This window comes from Euprymna scolopes, chromosome 39 (genome assembly GCF_053919585.1).
Source record: "Euprymna scolopes isolate OS-2025 chromosome 39, ASM5391958v1, whole genome shotgun sequence".
NCBI classification, from domain to species: Eukaryota; Metazoa; Mollusca; class Cephalopoda; order Sepiida; family Sepiolidae; genus Euprymna; species Euprymna scolopes.
In genome coordinates, this window is record NC_136520.1 from 25,165,452 (window position 1) to 25,189,057 (window position 23,606).

The 23,606-nt window shown below is 30.3% G+C and overlaps 1 protein-coding gene across 11 annotated transcripts in view; it reads right to left on the minus strand.

Moving 5' to 3' along the window:
• LOC145263676 (uncharacterized) overlaps positions 1 to 23,606 on the minus strand; it is a 514,716-nt gene that overhangs the window by 176,107 nt on the left and 315,003 nt on the right. For all 11 annotated transcript variants that reach the window (XM_080120559.1, XM_080120558.1, XM_080120561.1 and 8 more), the window contains one exon: positions 2,643 to 2,708. In XM_080120559.1, coding sequence (XP_079976685.1) covers positions 2,643 to 2,708 — 66 coding nt within the window. The remainder of the gene's footprint in view (positions 1 to 2,642; positions 2,709 to 23,606) is intronic.

Sequence of the window (23,606 nt, forward strand, 5' to 3'; positions counted from 1 at the left end):
TAATTATTTTATCCTTATAGAAAATATCAAATACATTATTCTTAGAAAATTTCAGTGAGAATGGGAACATCACTCATAGAAAACACTATTTTTGGAATGTTTTTATTTTTTTTATAAACAGCACAACAACTCTCTATTACTCTCAGAAAACACTACTCCCAAGAAAATACTGCTCTTAGAAAACATTACTCTTTAAAGGCAATTTTACAGAGAGAAATGGTATTGGTTCCGAACACAACTAACCTTCAGCCACTATCTTCTAGTATCTATTTGAGAGAAAAAAAAGGAAAAAGTTTTGATTTTTAAATGAATCGGATAGAACAAGCCACATGTGTGTGGTCCTCCTCTTGTGCTGCATGTGAGATAACGCCACAGAAAATAGTGAAGAAATGATGAATATGAGAAGTATGAAGGGCCAACGTTGCCTTCACATTTTCACAAGTTTCAGAAAAATCTAATGGATGGAGCAAAAGATGATGGGGCAAAAGGTGTCTTTTTTTTACAAATTTGGGGCATTTGTGACCCCTTTTGAGCTCCTGGGAATGCTGAATCCCAGTGAAAATGGACAATCAATGCAGTTTCACGCCTTAAAGACATGTATATTTGAATTCAGCACCATGGAAAACTACTATATAGGTATACATATCAAGTTCTTAAGAAAAAAGAGCTCCAAAAAGGCATGTTTTTTTAGCCCTAAAAGTTCCAGAGGGATGCAAACCAGAATTTTGTCAGGGTCACCCATATTTAATTTATATTAAGAACAATAGCCTCCACATTTTGACCAAGTTTCAGGAAAATCTAATCGATGAATCAAACACTATGGGGCAAAAAGCGTAATTTTTGGCCATTTTGGAGCATTTTTGAGCCCCTGGGGACGCCAAATCCCAGTGTAAATGGATAACGGTGCAGTTTCAGGCCTTAACATACGTATATTTGAGTTGACCACCGTGAAAAACCACTACATAGTCAGACATATCAAGTTTTCGTTGAGAAATATGAAAAAAGAGACACAAAAAGAGGCGTTTTTAGCACTGATATCCCTGGGGACGCAAACCAGAATTTTGCCAGGGTCATCCATATTGGATTTATATTAAGAACAATGGGCTCCACATTTTGACCAAGTTTAAAAAAAAAACCTAATGGATGGATCAAAAGTTATGGGGTAAAATGTGTTATTTTTGGGCATTTTTGACCTCTTTTGAGCTCCTGGGGGAACAACGGGAATTTTTGTAAAAAAATTTTTTTACTGTGCACATATATATTTAATGAAATACAATTTGTGGCAAAATTTCAAGAAAAACTAATGGCAATAGTCCGGACTAATGGACGCACGGAAGCCACTAAAAACATAGGTCTCTCTCAGATAAATCGGGGGACCAATAATACATTTGTGGACGAACTTACAGATACTAGAGAATGATGTAATCAATGGATTTGATCGGACCTTTCTGACTTTCCAATTAGTCGAAGTAAATAGAATGCTGCAAGTCACTTGACCATTTATGCAACCAAGACATGAACTGTTCAGCTACCAGGACCCAATCTTAAGACATGAGTTGCTAACTACTGGTGGCCCTGCTTTTAGGTAGGATACACCACCTCTACATGTTGTTGCAGTTGGCAAATTTGTGGCCCTACTGACAGGGTAAGCAAGATATTTTGTTTAATGTTTACCTTGAAAAGAGAGGATCCATGAATAGTGATGTGATTTAAGGAAGAAATCACCAAAAAGACGCGTCACAAGTCAATTGTAAAACTAGATCAATAACACTTTGATTTGTTTCTGCACACACCCTATTCAGCAGATCTGACCCCCTAGTGACTACTGGTTGTTTGAAAACCTCAAAAGAATATTCTGGAGATTTGTTTCCAATGAAGAAGTGCTATCGAAAAGCCAAAGTCAACAAAAACAAAACAAAAAAAAGCATCAAATTGTTAGAAGTGTTGGAATTGGTCTCCTTCACTATGCCGATGAATGAAGTTGACTTTGTTTAAAAGTTGTTGCTTTATTACTTAGACCCAAAATTTATTTCATATTAATATATCACTCAATAATGTAAAGCGGTTTTGTATCAAGTTGATAGATATAAAATTCAAACATATACACAATAGTGGGGTGCTGGAGGGTGTTGTCAGTAATTTTGCGACGTAGATCACTAAAGTTCCAGGTCTTTTATACTCTCTTCAGCACGATGACTTGATCAAAGATGATCGTACTTTGATCTACTCTCTTCAGCACGATGACCTGATCAAAGATGATCCTACTTTGATCTTCTCTTCAGCACGATGACCTGATCAAAGATGATCCTACTTTGATCTACTCTCTTCAGCACGATGACCTGATCAAAGATGATCCTACTTTGATCTACTCTCTTCAGCACGATGACCTGATCAAAGATGATCCTACTTTGATCTACTCTCTTTTAGTGCACTTTCAAACACTGAACATTTATAATGTTAGCGTCCTGCGCAAACTATCCTGGCTCACTCCTGATTGGCAACTACTAAAACTAGTTTACATAAAATTGTGAAATGAATTGAAAGACAACTACAGTTGCATAAACATTCATGGACTCATCCTAAAAATTTGTTTCGATTGATTGAGTGAAATCTTGTTACAAAAAGAAATAAAATAAACTTACTGCCAGATGGAGAGGTGAATAAGGAGCTCCTGTCCGAAGAAGGTCAGTAGCAGCGGAATCAAGAATCTGAAATAAAAACAAAAGTAATTTTATGTCAACAAATTTGAAATTTCATTTAATTTTTAATTTAACGATACTTTTTAAAGAAATAAATCATCACATCGTCCAAAATTCATTATTTTTATCTAAGAAATAAATAAAAGCTAATTACAGGTTGAAAAATACTTAAAGACATTGGAGGAAAAAACATGAGATAAGTAGGAGCAGGAGGAGGTGGCAATATACAGGGAGGGTGAGACAAAATTCACAGATCAGCAAAGGGGAGCTATGGCAAGAATTCAAGGTAGTGGTTGTGGAGCATACAAAGATTTCCAAGATGGAGATTAAGACATATTTAAACATTTTTTTCTTTTTTTATTCATTAACTAGCATGGTTATCTGGCATTAGCCAGGCCATAAAAATAAAATAGAAGTTAAAGTGTGTGCAACAATTTCTATTACTATCAATCCTTGCTTTCCCAACAGTACAAGCATTTGAATGTAATGTGAACAAAAACCTTGAATGTCAGTGGCAATATAATTTGTTTGGATGTAGGAGACAAGAAAAAGAGAAAAGTTGGCTCGCTTAGATTAGTATGTTCAATGGCGTATGAACCCTTGTGAACCATGTAATGTCTAATCTTTGGTATATATATATATATATATATATATATATATATATATAGCTCTTATGCATAAATCATCATATAATGATTAGATCACTGACTGGCATAAAAAACATTTAAAAATAAAATGTTTAAATTCAACATTATTTCACGTGGTTAACAATAGCCGAAATGATACAGTCCTTGCTAATGAAGCCAGAGATGACTTGTGTCGCCAGGTTCAAATCTATCGATTGGTGTTATCGTGACACCCTGCACTGAAGATTCCCGAAAGGGTGAAACACTAGTGTCTGTAGGTATTTACTTATTATAGTAAAATACATATATATATATATATAGTGACCCCCCCCCCCAAAAAAAAAAGTAAAATGTCATCCATGGAATCATTGATAAATAAAATGTGAACAGTTTTATTTTAATAATCTTTTCTCATTCATAAATTCATAATCCTTTCTACAACCCAACAATATTTGGTATAAATAAACTTCAGTTTCAATAACAAACTTAATTTTTGTTTCAACATCGTTCAATGACATGCAAGGATACTTTGGTGATCATTCCATCAGTAAGAGGTTTGATCCTGAAAGAGCTTCACACTCACTGAACACAAACATCCTTCAACAAAATTTTTATCTGTGGCAGGATCTCAAAAATAATATCTATCAAAACAATCTCAGACTATTCTTGAACTCGGTCAAAATCTGGGCAGTACTAAAAGGGTCCAGTGTGTGATAGTTGTTAACAGTTTCGCTCACCACATCCCAGTGTGCTTGCAATACAGAGGTGCACATTCAGAGCATATCATTGAACGACAAAAAAAAACGACTGTTAGACATTCATGAGTGAACCTTGGTGGACAAGTCAGGCATCAACTAAAGTTTATTTGACCAATTATGGTTGGATGGCAGAGATTGCAAATTTTATTAACGCCAAGCAAAAAAAAATAATCATCCGGTGGCTGTTAAGTTAGCTCATTCTTTTCAAATCTATAATTTAAATATCTTTACCATAGATCTATTATAATTTAAATATCTTTACCATAAATCTATTATAATTTAAATATCTTTACCATAAATCTATTATAATTTAAATATCTTTACCATAAATCTATTATAATTTAAATATCTTTACCATAAATCTATTATAATTTAAATATCTTTACCATAAATCTATTATAATTTAAATATCTTTACCATAAATCTATTATAATTTAAATATCTTTACCATAAATCTATTATAATTTAAATATCTTTACCATAAATCTATTATAATTTAAATATCTTTACCATAAATCTATTATAATTTAAATATCTTTACCATAAATCTATTATAATTTAAATATCTTTACAATAAATCTATTATAATTTAAATATCTTTACCATAAATCTATTATTTAAAAAAAAAAAATAGTTTAGATTTAAATGATTTCCCTTGTAAGTTTATGAGCATACTATTTGAAAAAAATTTGGTAAATTTTTAAAAAATTCATTAAATCAGTTTATGAAGTGAAAGGTGGCTTTGAATCTAACGACCAGCAGTAATTATTTCGTACACTGATGATAGTCCAGGCATGAAACACTAGTGCCTGGAATTGTTAATATTTATTTATTTTTTTAAATGTAGTAATAAACTCCTTTAAGAAATTAAGTTGAACACTCTTTAAAGAAATTAAGAAACAGCAATCAACTTTAATGCAAATATTCTGTTTACTATGTATATTAATGTGAAGACATCCCACATATTTTCGGTCCATATTTTTGAGTCAAAATGGCAGTTCAAAATAAAATAACAGGAAAACATATTTAATTATCAGTGAAAAATATTGGCGTATACCAAAAATTATGGAAAATTATCTAGTCGAATTTTAATAATACATAAAATCAATCTACTATTTGGAGTTCACAAACTTCGAACAAAAAGCCAGTGTGTTATCTTTGTATTAGAAGAACGGAGACAACTATGACAAGCTGGTTAGACATTATGTTGGAGGCCATAGAAAAAAAATTAAAATAATTTATTCAAATCCTACTTGAAAAATTTACTGTATATTTTTAGAGCACATGAATATTTTTCCTTGATAAGTATACAAGTTTTTCTATTTTATTTTGAACAGCCATATTTTAATTGAGAATCAATAAAATAAAGACTGTATTTGAATCACAAACTCCTTGGATGTTCCAGTTTTTGTATGACAAAATATTCATTTTGATAATTTTATGGAAATATTTGAAAAAGAATATATTCGCATGATTTTTGCTTTGGTCAAGAATGAAATGTATTTTCATTTATAGAAATCATTCAGGTCAAAATAATTGACCTGATGATTTCTTATTGAAAGATCAATGGTTTGATCGGTGGTCATTAGTTAATGTCACGAAACTATGTAGTTATCTTGTAAAAAGAAGTCAGCAGTTAGAGGAGATAGAGAGTAAGGAAAAAGAGAACGTGAAAGAGACGGGATGAGAGAAAGAGAAGGAGGTATGTGGTAAGATAAGAAGATTAAGAAAGAGGGAGTTAGGGTCAGGGTTAATAGAGAGAGGGGGGGCTGACAAAGAGAAGGGGTGGGGCTGACAAAGAGAGAGGGTGTAGCTGACAGAGAGAGGGGATAAAAGAGAGAAAAGGTGAAGGGATAAGAGAGAGCAAGGATAAGATAGGGAATAGAAAGAGAAAGGGGTTGAAAGAGAAAGAGAGGGTTAAGGGAGTGAAAAACGGAGAAAGTAAAAGATAGAACAAAGAGAGGGAGAGAAGAAAAAGATAGAAAGAGTGAAGAAAACGATATTTAATAATGCATATCACAAATAAGCAACCAATGATAGTCTTGTAATAATTAAAAATAGAAATAAAACAATTTCAAAATATTTTTTGACAAACATATGCTAAAAAAAAATTTTTTATTGCAGAAATATTCTAATTAAAAAAACAACTCTTATAATAAAATAATTTAAAATGAAAATATATCTAAATTAAAAACAAAATATACAACTTTTTATTATTATTTATGGTAAAAATATTTATAAACTTTTACCATGAATAATATTTATTTTTATGATTAAATATAAAAAAGATACAAAATGTTTTGCCATTTTCATATATAAAGCCCCTAATACATTAATAGAGCACTCTCGGCAGCTGATATTGTTTTTCCCTTCTCCATGTTTTGTGTTGATAGTGAACAAATTTTTTCTATAAAAAGAAAAAAAAAACAAGAACGATATCAGCTCAAGCACTTGCTCGTCTTGCAAAACTGATTATTATTATTATTATTATTATTATTATTATTATTATCATAATTATCATCTTGAACGTCACTACTGCTAGTACTTCTATTTTATAACCGAAACTATTATATGCCTATTAGTTTAATTATATTTTAAAATTTTCTTATTATGATCCTAATATTTTCTATTATCCTAACTTTTATCCATTGATATATCTTGGTATGTCTATTACCAATATATATTTTATGTTGTTTTTTTAAATATTTTTCCCTATATTTTCATAAATATGCTTATGCTGTTATTTTTTTTTTCATTATTGTTATAACCATTTTTATTGTTGCTAGTGTTATTATTAATATTATTACAATTATCATTAATATTAATATCACATTTATTATTTCTATATTTTTAATTTCTTTAAGCTTAAATGTTTTTAAATTATTATTACTACTACTATTACGATTATTTTTATTTTAATTATTTTTATAGTTAATATTATTATTTTTATTATTAACACTGATATTATTAGCATTATTAATATTTCCAATAATCTTTTAAACTTTCTTACAAAAAATCCCCAAGATTTCCTTTTATTCTCTAGACATCGTTTGCAGAAGATATAAACTCATTGTCTACGTCGCTTCCGCCCGTCTGGCCTCATTGCTATGGTAATGTGTGACCCAGTTTCTAGTCTGCTTTCTTCACTTTTTCCCCACAAATCATATCTTCTCTGGACAATATGGAAGTATTAATTTGGCAGTCTTCAATATTTTAAACTCCTTTTTCTGACGGCGGATTTTCAACTTGGACTAGCGGGGGTACCGGGCGTTGCCCGGGTGTTTGAAGGTGTGTGTGGTGTTAAATAAAAAAAGAAACCGGGGGGGGGATCGAACCCGAAGCGCTGAGGCGAAGTTTGAAAATAAAATCGGCCAGCCAGAATGAGTTACTGAAAAATGTTTAAATTGATAGGTGCACGCACAGAAGTCGTCAAGCATGACGATGACGACGACGTCAATGACCAGATTTGTTTGTTATAAGCAAAGTAAAAAAGAAAACAACGTTAAAACTTAAGCGGGGAGGGAGGGGGGTAAATCAAAACATCGAAAAAAAAAAAAACCAACGTAAGGCAAACGAACGATGAAAACAGAAAACGAACACATGAAAAATGACTTAAATAAGCCTGTTTTGATATTAAAATTTAAAAAATCGTTGGGTAGTCGGGTATTTTTGGTGTGTGGTCGGGGGTGGATAAGCGAAGTAAAAAACAAAAACAAAAAAAAACAGAAAAACGTATGTTATGTGAAAAATGGCTTAAATAACACTGGTTCAATACTTAAATTTAAAAAATTGAGAAAAAAAAAAAAAGACATCTCACACCACGATTCGAACCCAAAACGTTTAGATAATGAACCAACCCACTAATCAACTAAGCTAACGCAACGTACATGAAATTTGTTCAGGTTTTCAACTATTTAAAGTAAATCAGGTCATGATGTCATCTGGCGCATGCGTAGAACTGCTCATCATCACGAGAAGACCGTTTTTTAAGTTTTGGACACGCATTTCCAGAACACGTGAAAGAAGACATGTTTTAACATGTGTATGACGTCATGGAAAATGGGAAGTTCTCGATATAGTTAGAAAGACTGGAAAATGGCATCTGGCTGTTTTTATTTTTAAAAACTTTGATCGTTAATATTTTTTGGAAGCATTTTTTTTTTTTTTTTTCTTACTTACTTCACATGTTTGGCTGGTTATTTTTCGTTTAACTATCGTATCTAACTATTTTGAATGTGCTAATAACTTTGGTAACGTTGCCATAGCGTAGAAGTTCATAGTTTAGCTTGTGAAGGGTTAATTTTTTTTTTTACCGATAACATGTTTTTTTAAATTCAGACTGCCATTAGAGCTGGCTGACGTCAAGATCACATGACATGACTCAGCGGGTTTTAAATACAAGTTGACCCAAAATAAACGGCCCCGTGTATACTTTATGTAGAAGAGTTGGCGCCCGTATTTTTGGGGGCAGTTATAAATCGATTTAAAAATATGTAATGTTTAACATTAAAATGTCACTTTTTTGGGACCCCCCCCCCCTGCAGAAAATCGATCAGTTGACGCACTTCTGATGGTCCTTTCGGGCTAATTTTTCGTCCGGAGGGTGGGGCTTTAATATGATACCAAGTTTGTGAATTTTTGTTCCGGCGGTCAAAAGTTTTTAGCAGACACACAAACATACATACATTTTCGCTTTTATATATATACTAGCGAGGCGTACCCGGTGTTGCCCGGGTGTTTTTCGGAGTATGTGAAAAAACCCCGAAGCGTTGACGAAGCGCAGTTGGAAAATAGTAAAGTGTTAACAAAACAAACAGGTGCGTGTTTTTGATTGACGTGACGGCGATAGGTATTCAGCAGTTACGATTTTGTGCGGGACAGTTTTGAATAAATCGGGTTGTTTGTTTTTAAAAACCAGCTCCCTGTTTATTAGGAGGAGCGAAATGAAAGCTACAATCTGATATGACGAAGTCGACATTGAACAAACTGGCTTTCGGCCTGTGATTAGAGTCGAGTTTCGCTTTTTTTAAACCGAATGTAACGCGTGCCGATGCGGGAAATGTGGAATAATTAACGTTTAAAAGTCAATAAAATTAAATAGACAGGCAAGCGCCGTGGGTAATTCTGAGATATTACAATTTATAGATGATATAAAAAGTTTTAAGAAGTTGTGAACCGAGCAAGCGCTTCTCTGAAAGAAGCCTTTCGTGGACATCGAGGAAAACCGAACATACATACACACATACATTTTTGCTTTTATATATATAGATAGATTACTTAGACGCGCACCTTTGTTGTTTTTTTTTTTTTTTTTTTTTTTTTTCACCTACAACTAATAATCTCCATTACAGTGGACTTTCCTTTATATACAGTTGATTTTTTTTTTTTTTTTTCATCATTAATCTTGAACTCTGGATGAAATATATACCTATGGATCTATATATGTACATACGTGCTCTTATATATGTACCTACATACATCTAATTGACTTTTTCCTCAAATATTTCTGAAAGAACTCTTCGCATGAATTGTTTTCATATTAAGATTCTTATATTTTTTATATTTTATGACTAAAACTCATAAAATATTAAGTTTAATCTGATGCAGTAACCAGCAAATGCATAGGAATGCTAATATCTAGCATTCCTATCTCATTATTTTGTTAACAGTTTTCCTCTGATGAGAAGAATTAACATTCTTTGAAACTCCATGGATTAAGGATTACCTAACACACCAGTTTTGGGGTTTTTTGTTGAATAATAAAATCTAATTGTAAACTTCTATTTTACAGCTTTATTCTTACTATTATATGACTTAATGGACTTTCATAAACTAATCTTTGTTGTAATATTTGAATATAATAAACTTGTAAAATATGTAAATTTATACTTGTTTTATTATTACTTCCCATTCTTTAAAGATGTGGACAATAAAATGAATAACATCAAGCATTTATTATTAACTGTTTAGAAAATAATTGTTAATTAGGCATAAAAATAGATGTGTTCTTAGTCTTTGTTTTTCTCCTATATATACAGTATCTCAACAGACGATTTTGTATTATTTCAATAACATTGAGCCGTTCTGACAATAATGTAGATGTGATAAATGAAAAAAATAACTTTTGCATTAATTCATGTGGAAAAATTTTTTTAAACATTTTTTTTTTTTTTTAAATAGTATTCTGTTTTTGTATTTTTAATATTAGTAATGAAAATACTAATAGGAGTGATGAAGAAAAAGAAAAGAAAGATCTCTTGATGGTGGCAGATCCAAATAAACAATTTGGTTAAAAAATATATCTATATAAAAATAAAAAAATGGCTTCTTAAAAAAAAAAAGATATTAAATTAAATCTGTATCGATACTTTTACACTGTCGCTATATCTTACATTGCAATTTTTTAATGTTTTTATTTTAATACTACAATTAGTTCTGTTTTGCAATATTATTTGATTTCCTGAACAAATGTTAAGCATTTGTTTTCAAATATTCTTTTCTTTAGAGGGACTGACTTGATTTTTACAAGTTGCGATCTATTTCTAAATTGCAAGTGAAAAGGCAAACTGATTTCTTCTGGTTTCTCCAGTTTTCATGTTTACATTTAGGAGATAAATTTGCATTGAAATTATCAAAATGTTGACATTTATTTAGGTGAATAAATGCGACAGATCGTTATTACAAAGTTATGAATGAAATGTTTATTATTCATATTTAACGTTTCAAATATTCAGAGTAGCAAACGTTGCAAAACCAACCAGTTCATGATAAATTCGCCAATTTTTTGTATCGCAATTAACTTGAAGGCAAATTGAAAACGCTAGCAATTGTGGCCAATTTTTATACACATTGCAATAAAGCATTTGATACGCCAGTGGGGAAAAATCCAAAACAACAGGAAATGATTGTAAAGAAATCAGAGAGCATAAATAAAAAAAAAAAAAGAATATTAATAAAACAAATAGAATAAAGTAAAAACACATTAAAACAAAAGATAATTATAACAACAGGCTAAAACAAAAATAATCATTACAATAAGAGAATAACAATTAAAAAGAGATTTGAATTAACAATCATTAAATTAATAAAATCAAAATTATGCGTGTGTGTGATTAATTGCGAAAATAATCAAATATATTGTTATCGATTGAACATATTTATAATATGCAACAAAGCAGAAGTGAATGTTAGGCTTTTAAATTCAAATTTTTCAGTTTTTTTTGTTTTGTTTTTTCCAGAATGTCCATGTGGAAAAATTATAAAAATTTCAAATGTTTTTTTGTTGTTTTTTTCTCAGTCTTTTGAATTCATTCATTATTCATCAGTTCATCAGATTTTCGAATACTAATATTTATAATTTCCCTTCAAAAGGATTTTCTCTTTGCTAAAGAAACTGCTTTAATAATTTTCAAAAAGTAATATTTGTAGCTCATTTTTTATCACTTCTAAAGTTAAATAAGAAAAAAAAATGTTTTTCTTTTAAATATTTGAATTTAAAGAACTCGTATGGACTTACTTCGGTTTTGTTGCATATTACGAAAATATTCATGAAATGCAATAGGTTCGTAAATAACGAATACATTTTCTGGGACAAAGACGAACACAACACTTGTGTATCACAATGTACTTTTTTAAATATGCTAAAGTATTTTTTTTAATATGCTAAAGTAGTTTTTTTAAATATGCTAAAGTAGTTTTTTTAAATATGCTAAAGTAGTTTTTTTTTTTTTTTTGTATTCCTGAAGATTCATCATGTCTATAAAATTGGTGGACGTTTGTTATATAAAAAATATTTCTATTTATAATTGAGCTGGAATTACATATGAGAATACTATGATTGTCTAGTATACATCAAACTACAAGCTCTAATTTTCCGACACAACCAATATTTATGCATGAGCGTGTGAAAAGGATAAGTTTGTTAAAGGAAAGTAAATTACTGAAAAAAAAATGAAATTGTTAAAATAAGATCAAAAAGGAAACAAACGGATTGAAAATATTAACGCAGAAACATACAAGTCTGATATTTTGATTTGACTTTTAGTCCAGTCTTAGTCATCCACAATTCAAATTTTATTGTAGTGAAATTTTATACAGAGAAAAAAGGCGGGAAAAGTGAGAAGATACAGAAAAATATGGAAGAAATGTGCATAGGGTATGTGAGCGATGGTGGGGTGAGGGTGGGGTTCATATTTGTTGGTACCAGCTGGGTAATGAGGAAGAGAACAAGAGTATAAAAAGAGAGGGGAAGACAGAAGAAAACAAAGAGGAAGAAGGGGAACAAGCAGGTTACCAGCTTTGAATCACCTGGTATGAAATGTGATGCGATTTTGTTTTTAGTTACCGAGCCAATATATCTAATTAATTGGTTTCCTTGCTTACCCACACATTCCACATATATGAAACATGAAACTAAATCATACAACTCTCCACCCTCCTTAGCCTCTGAGCTATATGCATATATATATATATATATATATATATATATATATATATATATATATATATATATATATATATAGAGAGAGAGAGAGAGAGAGAGAGAGAGAGAGAGAGAGAGAGGTACATATAAATTTACCTGTCTTTTAAAAGAATGAATCACCTGATCGTCGAGTACAAGATGCAAGCAAGCAAGGTCCAAAGAATTATATATATATATATATATATATATATATATATATATATGAGAAAATGATTATAAAGTCATCAATTTTGTAATCTACTGTCAATCTAATTTCTAATATGAAAGCTCTGCTTTTAACCACTGAGCTTATATATATATATATATATATATATATATATATATATATATATATATAACCTAACATGACGGTTAGAAGATCAGCCACGTGTGCTATTTTTTTTAATTTTTTAAATAAACATTGGTTTACTTAAAGTTTCGAATTTTCGGTTTATAACAAAGCTCTCATCAGGATTTTTTTCTTTTAGACAATACATTTTATTTTCTGACTTACTATGGTGTAGTTCAGTGCAGTGTTTGTTTATTTATTGAATATAGGTGCTGCATCGTCCAGTCCTAACCATCATGCTTTAAATTACATTTTCTTGGTGCTTCTTAACAGTGGACTTTTATATTTAATTAACTTTTCTTATTTTTATATTTACTTCAAATATGCTCAATACAAAAACTTAATTGCAATCTAAAAACGTTAATGTAACTCAAAACTAAATAAAAAGCTAAGGAAAATATCAAACCAACTAACTAGCTGGACGCCCGGCATTTCTCTTTCATACAATAAGCTTAAACATTTTAATTTATGCAAATCGTGTATGTATTATAGAATCAATTATGGAATCAATCCTCTATTGAATATTATATGTTACGAGGAATAATTTGCCTGGTGGAATAATTAAAAAAATAATAATGATAATATCGTTCATCAAATTCCGTCTGTGTTTGTTTACAATATCATGTCAGCTGATATTTGGGCTTGACGATGAATGCTCTGGAAAAATCACTTCTGATTAATGTTTAGTTTTAAAATATGCAAACGAAGAAATAATTTGTGTCAATTATAAATGGTACCTCTTCTTTTATCATAAATTGAATTCATTGATGAGAAAAAATTAAAATAAAATGGTGAGGTACACCCAAGCTTTAACATGGGATCATGCTCTACCACTGAACTATGTTTCCAGATGTCAACAAATCTGGGGGTGTTTTCTAGGAAGAAATTATTTTTTAAGATTTTATTATCTCCCTTGCTGGTGCAACCTAAACATTTTCCCCTGTATAAATTCTTTTTTATCTATAAGAAAGAACGACTATTTTTAGGATCGGATTTTTTTGATTTTCGATAATTATCGGAAGAATTTCTGTACAAAACATATCTAAGAACACTGCCAGACATATAAAGTAGCTTTGTGTGAAATTTGCAAAAGATAGGCTCATTTGTTTCGAAACCTATTAGGGAGGAACTTACACACAAAGTGACTTCTTTATAACAGTAAAGATAAGGTACTTGCGTGCAAAGTAGAAACATACAAAATGATGATAGTCAAGTAAATTGTAATTACCAAGAATCTCTAGAGGCAAAGTCTTTGTTCGGTCAACTAGGAAGTGAAAAACGCCTAAATCTTTTTTTTTAAACAAATGAAGTAAAAGTTATTCGTTGCAGGAAACGAATAGGTAGCAAGAGGGCTATTAAACTCAAAAACTGCACACTGCTTAACTATAATCCTTTATGCATTTAGCCTGAAGATTTCCCTTCTCTCAAACGTTTTTATGTTGCTTACTTGCCTAATTGCCAATGCCTGATTTCTCTAATGAAATAAAAATATTCGAAGCTTTTACATTCATTTTTAAATTTTATTTTAAATCACAATATAATGAGCATTATTCAGGTTTATGATGATATCGTCTTGCAAATAACTGCAATGTTCATTAAAACAAAATTGTTCAGTGTGTGCTTTAAGCCCTGAGCAATGACAAAACATTAGAGCAAATGCTTAAAACAAAAATATTTTCTCTTTTAACCTACTTAAACTGATTATTATTTTGGTATAGAGATCTCACCCACAGATCTAAAATATTTCCATTGTCTAAAATAATAAATACAGTAGAACCTCAAGATACGGCATTAAAAATTAGTAACAAAATACAGTACAATATATAATACACATGTATATAATCAAATAATATCGTAAATAACACTGTAAGACAGGGAAAATTCTGTAACCAGGGGCCAGAAAAACACTGTATTCCACACTATAACCTGAACAACAACAAAAAAAAAGGATCCTAGGGCCACCGTATCCCGGGGTCCTACTATATTCCATTTTTAATTTAAAAAATAATATGTAGAATGATTGTACTAAAAGAAAAACAAACAACCTCGACTTGATTTCATATTTGGTTTTCTTATTGGTAATGAAAAGTTTCACAATATTGTAAATATGTTGGTCAGTCGGGAAGTCATAGAAAGTATTGAACTAGAAAAAAAAACATGTAAAAAGAAATAAAAAATAAATTTAAAAAAATGAAGAGATTTGATAATTGTTTTGTCTCAGAAACTACACTAAAAATTTGTTGTCAAATTTTTGAAACTTGTATACTTGATGACCAATTTCTCAATATGCGTTTATTTAACATGTATGCTTGTAACATATATATATACACACACATTCTTTCTTATAAAATAAAGGATTGGAACAAAAATAGCATTAACCATTAAAACAAGTAATAAAATCAAAACACTCATTATAGTGGAAATTTTTAGTTGGAAAAGTGAAAAAGAGGATTAAAAGAAAAATGAAGAGAGAAAGAGGAACAAATAAAAGAGAAAAAAAGAGAGGAAAAAAAAAGAGAAAGATAGAAAACAATATTTGGTTCCTGCAAATTAATAAAATCTCATTTCAATATATGTGTGTGTCATAGTGTATGATGAACAAAGTGCAGATATTTGTGTGTGGTAAGGACCAGCAAAGAAGTCCCCTCATATTGAATGCCCTACTACCAGAAAACACATGTTTACCAACTTCAACATTACAACAACAAAAGCAACAACAAAAAGTGAGCATATGTGCACGGAGGGATACAACGGAACAGACAGCAAAATTCATTTTTAAAACCGAGCTGCAAGAAAATAAAAAAAGGACAACTTGTGAGGAGGAAGGAGTAACAACAAAATGAAACATTACTTCAAAAATCAAAAAAATCAAAAAAAAAAAATCATATCTTCAGTAGGTAACGATAATTACTACTGGTCGGGAGATTCAAACTCTTGACTTCGTTGGCTGGCATACACCAACAATTAAAGGAAATTAAGTGCCTAGAAATGCCAAATCGATGGACAAACATATTAAACAGAGATTGGAATGTTGCATTCATGATAAAGATTACTGATTTTTCTTAATTCCCTAAAGAGGACTCAACTTTAAAGGGGCTTATATATATATATATATATATATATATATATATATATATATATATATATATATATATGTTTAAAGAAAAAATAGAAAAAACCGAATGAAATTATTAAAAAATCAACGTTTCGTCCTTGTTTCAGAGGACATCTTCAGGATAATTGAAATAAAAATGTGATAAAAGAAAAAGTCATAGATCGTGCGAAAAAAGACAGTTTTTTAAAATCCAACCCATGTCGGGAAAGGACGAATATGTGTGCGTATGGGAAGGTTGTTTGATGTCTATATATACACTTTTAAAATGCATTAAAATAAATATGTACATTTTTTTTTTTTTTTTTTTTTTTTTTGCGAAACTACTCATTTTCCTGAAACATTCAAAGAAAAACGGCTAGCCAGGATCCACCCTGATACCTTGCTCTTTGATTATTATTTTCCCTATGCTAGGGGTTAAATGGTAGAAGCCATTTCTTTGCGTAATAGTATTAGTATTCAAAATTAGTGCTGATTCTAAAAGTCTTCTTTTAGCTCTATCTATCACGTATTTAATAATTTTCGCTTGATCTAAATTAAATGAGTGATCGTGTTCTGCACAATGGCAAAAGAGTGCATTTAGGGCATTACCATTCCTTATATCTCTTCTGTGCTCGTTAAGTCTTAATTCCAATTTTCGTTGTGTTTCACCTATGTACGCTTGTTGACAGTTGTTACATGGGATGGAATATATACCGGCATCGGATGTGAGGGTTTTGGGAGAGTGCTTGGTAGTTTTTAATGTCTGTTTTATGGTTGAGGAAGTTGTTTGTATCAGGTGAAAACCAAGTCTATTAAGAGTGTCGCAGAAATACACACATTAAAGATCAGAACAACATTAGTACCTTGGGTTTCAAATCAGCATGTGACAATTCTTTGTGACTTCTTCTCAACCTCCGCTGTTGTCTTTTTTTTTTGGGGGGGGATTGTGACTTGCATGCTCTGTGAGATGAAGATATTTCTATCCTCTAATTTTTCTAGTTTGGTGTTTATATTAGTGTATTTCATAGATATTTGCAACATGATTAAGTTCAAAAATGCTTTCTCTCAATCTTTAAATTTAAATCAAAAAGTTACATTAAACAAATTCAAATATATTGATAAAATAACTTAAAATCAATTTTATTTTTTTCAAAACTGCTTAATACAAAGTAGAACTTTATAAATATAGATGTATAAATATTTAGAATTACTTACATAAATACAATCACGTTTCAGTACTACTTGTCTCTCATTAAGGCCGATAGATGGAAATAAAAATAATTCACCCAAAAATAGTCAGAATTAGAAATTTAAGATAATGAAATTATCTAATCAATAGGAGCCCAGATGATGACAGTCACTCAGCTTAAATCTATGATGGAGATGAGGTAACTTTATGGCCAATTTTTATTGGCCATTTTATGTTTTCTACTTTCAACTTGCAAAGGCACCCTCTTATTTACTTCTTTCAAAATGCCCATCCTGGAAACTTATACATTAATATATCTACCATTAATATATGCAAATATATACACTCACAAGCAACAGAGCGAGCATACAGATGTATGTGCATATATATATGCTAGTTTTCTTTTCTTTTTTTTTTTTTTTGAGATGAACAACTTAAATGAAAAACAAGTTTTTCATCTGAGATCTTCACTTAAAAACTAGCGATCAAAACATTGTCATGTCAGTGTTGCAGCTCTGTGTTATATATGTTAAGGAGTGAAATTGGTAACAGACTGACACAATATATAAATATGTAGAGTTTAGTATAGATGTGTGAATGTGAATTCATATGCAAATTTGTAGATTTGAATAAATTGGAAATAGAATAACAATTAAAATCGACGTTTACTTAAAAAGAAAGTAAAAAAAGAGAAAAAAAATTGGACCCACCCTCCCACCTTTGCTTTTGCAATTCTTCTAAAATAATTTTTTTCTATACATTGTTAAGTGTTGAGACATTATGTTGAACAAAGATGGTGGTGAAGAATCACTGCAGTTTCGATCTTGAGTGATATGTAATTCCCAGTAACAAAGATGACGGCGAAGAATCAAATGCAGGTTCATGACGTAGACAACGGCGAACTGATTGAATCCAAAATTCAACAATTTTTTATAGTAACTTTGGAAGCTTTTCATTGGTTGGTTATTATGACATGTGGTTATAAAAACGATTGTGAAATCATTGGTGTTATACCCCCCATTAGGAGTCCAAAAAATTTTTTATTTTTTAGAATTGAAAAAATTATTTTTAAGAAATCTTATTGACCTCTATTGATAAATAGGTTAGAATGATTTCCTCCTGCCACATGGCGACTAGCGATTTTATTTTTAACAAACCATCTGAACACCTTGTCATTTTCTTGGGTTTCAAATTATGCAGTGGAAATAATTTCAAATTTTACCAAAGTATTTGACAATGGCTCTATTCTTGTGATCATATCTTGTTTTGAGAATCAAAGTTCTAAAATCACTGTTTGGATATGTTGATATGACATTGTATGACTAAAAATAAATATTGACGAAACAGCTGTAAACAACTTTGAGTAAACATTTTATTTGGAATATGATTTGAAAATAATTTACATTGTTAAAAATACATATTTATCTATGTATTCGTGGATTTTTCATATTGATAGAAAAATTAATATAGTGCTCAATTGTAAAGCAAGAGGGTGATATATATTTTATTTATATCTCATCCGATTATAAATTAAATTCATTGTAGGTTTCATCTAGAGATTGTCATATAATTGAGAAAATCTCACAAATTGACGATCAGGTGAAAATGAACAAAACGGGAAGAAGAAAAGTGCACATCAAAATAGGGGATCACCCCTGCCCATTCATCTATGATGGTGATCCGACAAAATTGCAAGGGGTGAGGAATCTGTTCATATTTGTATTATTCAGATTACTGTTCTCATCTTGAGTGTAACTGTTGACCTATTTCATGTGTATTTTAAACTGAAATCTTTTTAATCAAACGAAACCCTTTATTTAATTCATGGGTAGCAGACTCTCATTCCTTTATCAATAAGTGGATAGAAAATTTAATTTACACTTGTATTCTTAGCATCGCCAGCACTGAAGATTGAACCTTCAACCTCAAAAAGAGTGTCCATTAGAATTGAATTTTACTTAGCACTTTATCTGTAATGTATTCCAATTTGTCAATGTTGGTTGGGTTTTTAATACTGTGAAGATTACAACAGTTATCGTCCTTCTATGTGAAGAGTTGCCTCCCCTTGCTTGGGTTTAGGTGACATATAATTTATAATGAATAACTTGGAGTTTTCTCCCCCTTTGTTTATACAAATGAGTGTTAACAGGTAATTGCCTTTTTCATGTCTCATGTAAATAAAATAGAGGTGTCTTCTTCGTCTATGTGTGAAAAACTAAAATATGTTATGTGTTAACTGATTTATCTTTTTGTCAACCGTTGATATGACTTCCAGTATGAATCTTATTTGAAACTAATAAGGTATGTTTTTTTATTTAATTCATAATTAACTATCAAAGGTTATTAATTAACTAATTAATTAACTTACATTATGCCACAAGACAGAAACATATCTTTTGATATAACTGATATTCGCTATCAAAACATCACAAAGTAAATTTATAAGAGTCAAGTGATCTTTCATTTACAAAGTTCGCAAAGAATTAAAAGTTTAAGAAAACAAGAAATTCTAGACGCGTTGATGGTATTGGAATTTGTTCAGCAATTATAGCACACCATTGGTAGTAATCCTCGAAGATTCACAATGTTGATAAAACACGGTGTCAGAAAAACAAAAAAACAATAAAGACATGTAATGAGTAAAGGAAAATCTGACCAGAGTTCACTGAACGCAAAAATTAAAATTTCACTTCCTGTGTATGGAGCAGGTTGAGAAAAACATTAGTGAACACATTCACAGTGCTAAATAATTCTTAAAAGTCTCCATAATTAAATATTATAAAGATATTTATATGCGTAGATTATAGAAGTTTAGATTCTAGTTACTATTTCTGTATTCATTCTGAAATGGATCCAGTTTTTACAGACCATTTTGTCATCATTCAGTCGCCCAGATGATCCAAGTGAGAGTGTAAAGAACCGGACCTCTTTAAGAATGAATAAAATGGAATCTAATAAAGACATGATCACTGGAATCTAATTTTCTATTGTTCATTTATACATGTTCTCGCATTAGAAATTTATATCGATTACAAGTTTAACTATAAACAATTCATATAAGAGAGTGATGTAGTTTGTATAGAAAACTATAGACACACGGTAGAGAGTGAAGATAAAGAAATCAAAACACTTGAGACAATGCAGATATCCTTAAACTATTGTGATGTTCCGGCATCACATATACAACTCTAGTTACAAAGAAGAAAGATTTTTATGGAAGCAAGTAAGAATAATATATAATCAGATGTATATAGATATATCTGTTAAAGAAAGAAAAAAGTCAATTTCTTGTAATGTTCAGTTTTCCTTCTTACAACATATATGCACACACAGACACACATATATATTATTGAGAGAAGCTGCTGACCCATAACACTGAAAGTCATGTTATTTTTGCATTTATATCTATTCTTGTTTTATATCATACTAGCAAAAGTACCCGTCGTTGACTGGGTTCAAAAACAGCCTACAGAAAATGGACTCTGATTTATGAAAGTATGATAGGTTATGAAAAGGAAGGGTTGTAAAGAGATAGCTTTGAATTCGGGGGTTTCAAAACCAAAGCAAAATATGATGAAAGTAAAATAAAATAGATAAACCCCATAATTTATTATACCATACCTGTTCACACTGAAACACTTATCACAATATTCTGTGGATCTATATTAAAAAACCTTGTTAAACTTTGTGACATATTTCCATTCTATGGAGGCCAGGTGTGAACAAACACTCCATAATTTTATTATACCATATTTCTTCAAACTGAAACATAATTATCAAAGTATACTTACACAGATAGATATGAAAAGTCTTTATTAAAGTTTGTGCCTATTTCCATTCTATGGAGGCCAGGCGCGAACGCAGACCCCACAATTTTATCATATCATCCCTATTTAAGTTAAAACATGCTTATCAAAGTATTCTTATGTACATCTATATCAAAAACACTTGTAAACGTTTTTTTTTAATTTTTTATTTCCATACTTTGTAGACCAGGCTCGAACGCAGACCCCACAATTTTAATGAACCACCGTTCTGCCAGATCAAACATACCCATTCCTGTGTCTCGATACATCTTCTATCATTATATGTAATCAGTTTTTTAAAATAGTCAACCATATAGGAGCCTATTCGTGACCAGACACACAGACATTCAGCTTTATATTATAGATTTTGATGTCCAGAAAAATAAACCATAATCTTAGTCATAAAAACAAATATTGATTATCTGAAAAGTGCATCAATTAAGGCTGGCAATTCAAACTAGAATTAAACGCAGAACACTAATGAATGTGGACACTTGATAGTGGCAGACACACACACACATACACTAGAAATATAATTATCGCAAGATATGTAGAATTACTTTCCCAAATCGAAGTTTTGCACCACTTTTATGTCTTATGGAGATTAAAATTAAGATATAATGACATTAAACTTTATGTCTACAATATTTATTCAAATTTTGATTTTCATTCTAAAAAATATCTAGACATGAGGTTTAGATATTCTTCTAGTGTGTGTTTGTGTGTGTGCATGCATATATAGATAGATGTAAGATGAAGTTTATTTTACTCATATTTTTTCACATAATATGAAAATTTAAATTAACATAACAGACTTGATTCAAACCTTAGCTGATCCCATAATCTGTGTCAGTATCACTTGTTCAACTTGTTATGCCTCTCCCCACCCCAATAATTTTAATTGACAATTTGCATAATCACTTTCATAATATTTATGAATCAATGTAATGGTGCAAGAAAATATGCAGAGAAAGAAAAATGAATTTAAGAATTGAAAAAAATTATTTACTTCATGCAATAAGTATTCTCAACGAGAATTTTTCATTAAAAACCATTTGCATCTAGAATTTAACCAGAGAAAATGTTCCAAATTTCATTTTTTATTAAAATACTTCAATCAAAGCGTAAAAACTATAAAAGCCACAGTGATAATGCTCAGCAAAAGAAAAAAAGAATGCATATAAAAACTTTACAGTTAAAAAGGTTCTTCAGAGATATAAACATTTTCTTTACACGTTCAAAAAGGAGACGATAATACAGATGAAAATATGTGCATTAGAAAAATAAATTCCTAAGTTTTATTTTTTCACTTCTAACAAAATAATCTCTTTTCAAAGGGTAGCGTAAGAAACATTATTTAACATATATTTAATTTTTTTGCTGATGGGTAGCGCCAAGTAACCGTGCTAGTTTAATATAAATTTAATAACTACGAAATCCAGAGTTCATCTATATAATTATTTTCAAGATGAATAGGTTATAAAATTTAAAGAAAAAAAATTTAAAAAGTAAAAAAAACAATTAGTTTGATACGGTTTTAAAATTTCAAAAATGTATCTCTGCTCTAGACTCACAAGATTATTATTAGAGAAACAAAAAGCGATTTACTTGTATTCTTGCAACTAACATTTGGAAAATCTATTGGCCTAATCGTATGAAAGTTTAACTTGGCTGAAATTTGATTACATAATCAAACAGTAATACATATATACATAAACACACATGTGTAAGACATTGCTATTTGGGTTTGACTTTGATAATTCGATTAATCTAATTTTATAGAGTAAATATAGAGAATACTTCATGTAAGTAGAAAAAAATAAATGACAGTGCTCAATCGAAAGGCAAGAGCATAATATATATTTGATTTATATAATCATAATTTTCATTGAAAAGAATCAGAGTTTTACAAATCAATCATCTACTGGTCATAAGACAAGAAAAACACTAACAGCAAACTCCGCCATCAATCATGGTTCAAAAAAGCATATGTATTGGTTAACTTTTTTTATTGGTTCTTCAACACTTGTTCATGGTTGATTTGTGAAACCTGGACACCACATGATAAAATTGTACACACAAAAATGCTCCCCATCTTGAGTTAAGCATATTGGGGAGTGAAATAATAAACTGCAACAATCCAATGCTCTTTGTGTAAACAAGTGGAGCTTAGGCATTTGGACAATATTTCATCATTTTAATTTCATATATCCATCTTAACAGCAGCCAAATAGCATAACGGTTAGAAATGACTGTCACCTAAGCAGTAGAGTTTCTATCCTGGTTTGAGGTAGTTACTAGTCTAGCCACACTGAAGAGCTTTGATGCAGTGAAACAGTGTGAATGACTATATATATATATATGTATATATATATATATATATTGTGTCAGGATATGTGAAAAAAAAATTAAAGTGCTCGATCATAAGAATGAAAGTTAAAATACAAATTATTTAAAATCTACATATTCCAGATATGTACCATGGTTTCATTGACATGGGTAGTTTTACTGTTTAGAAAAGGCCCTTATTGTCTGTTTTATTTTTCAAACTGTCTTTGTTTCATGAGGCATTGATGATTAAATAAAGGTCTATTTGTGTTTCTGAAACCATGGTACAACTCTGG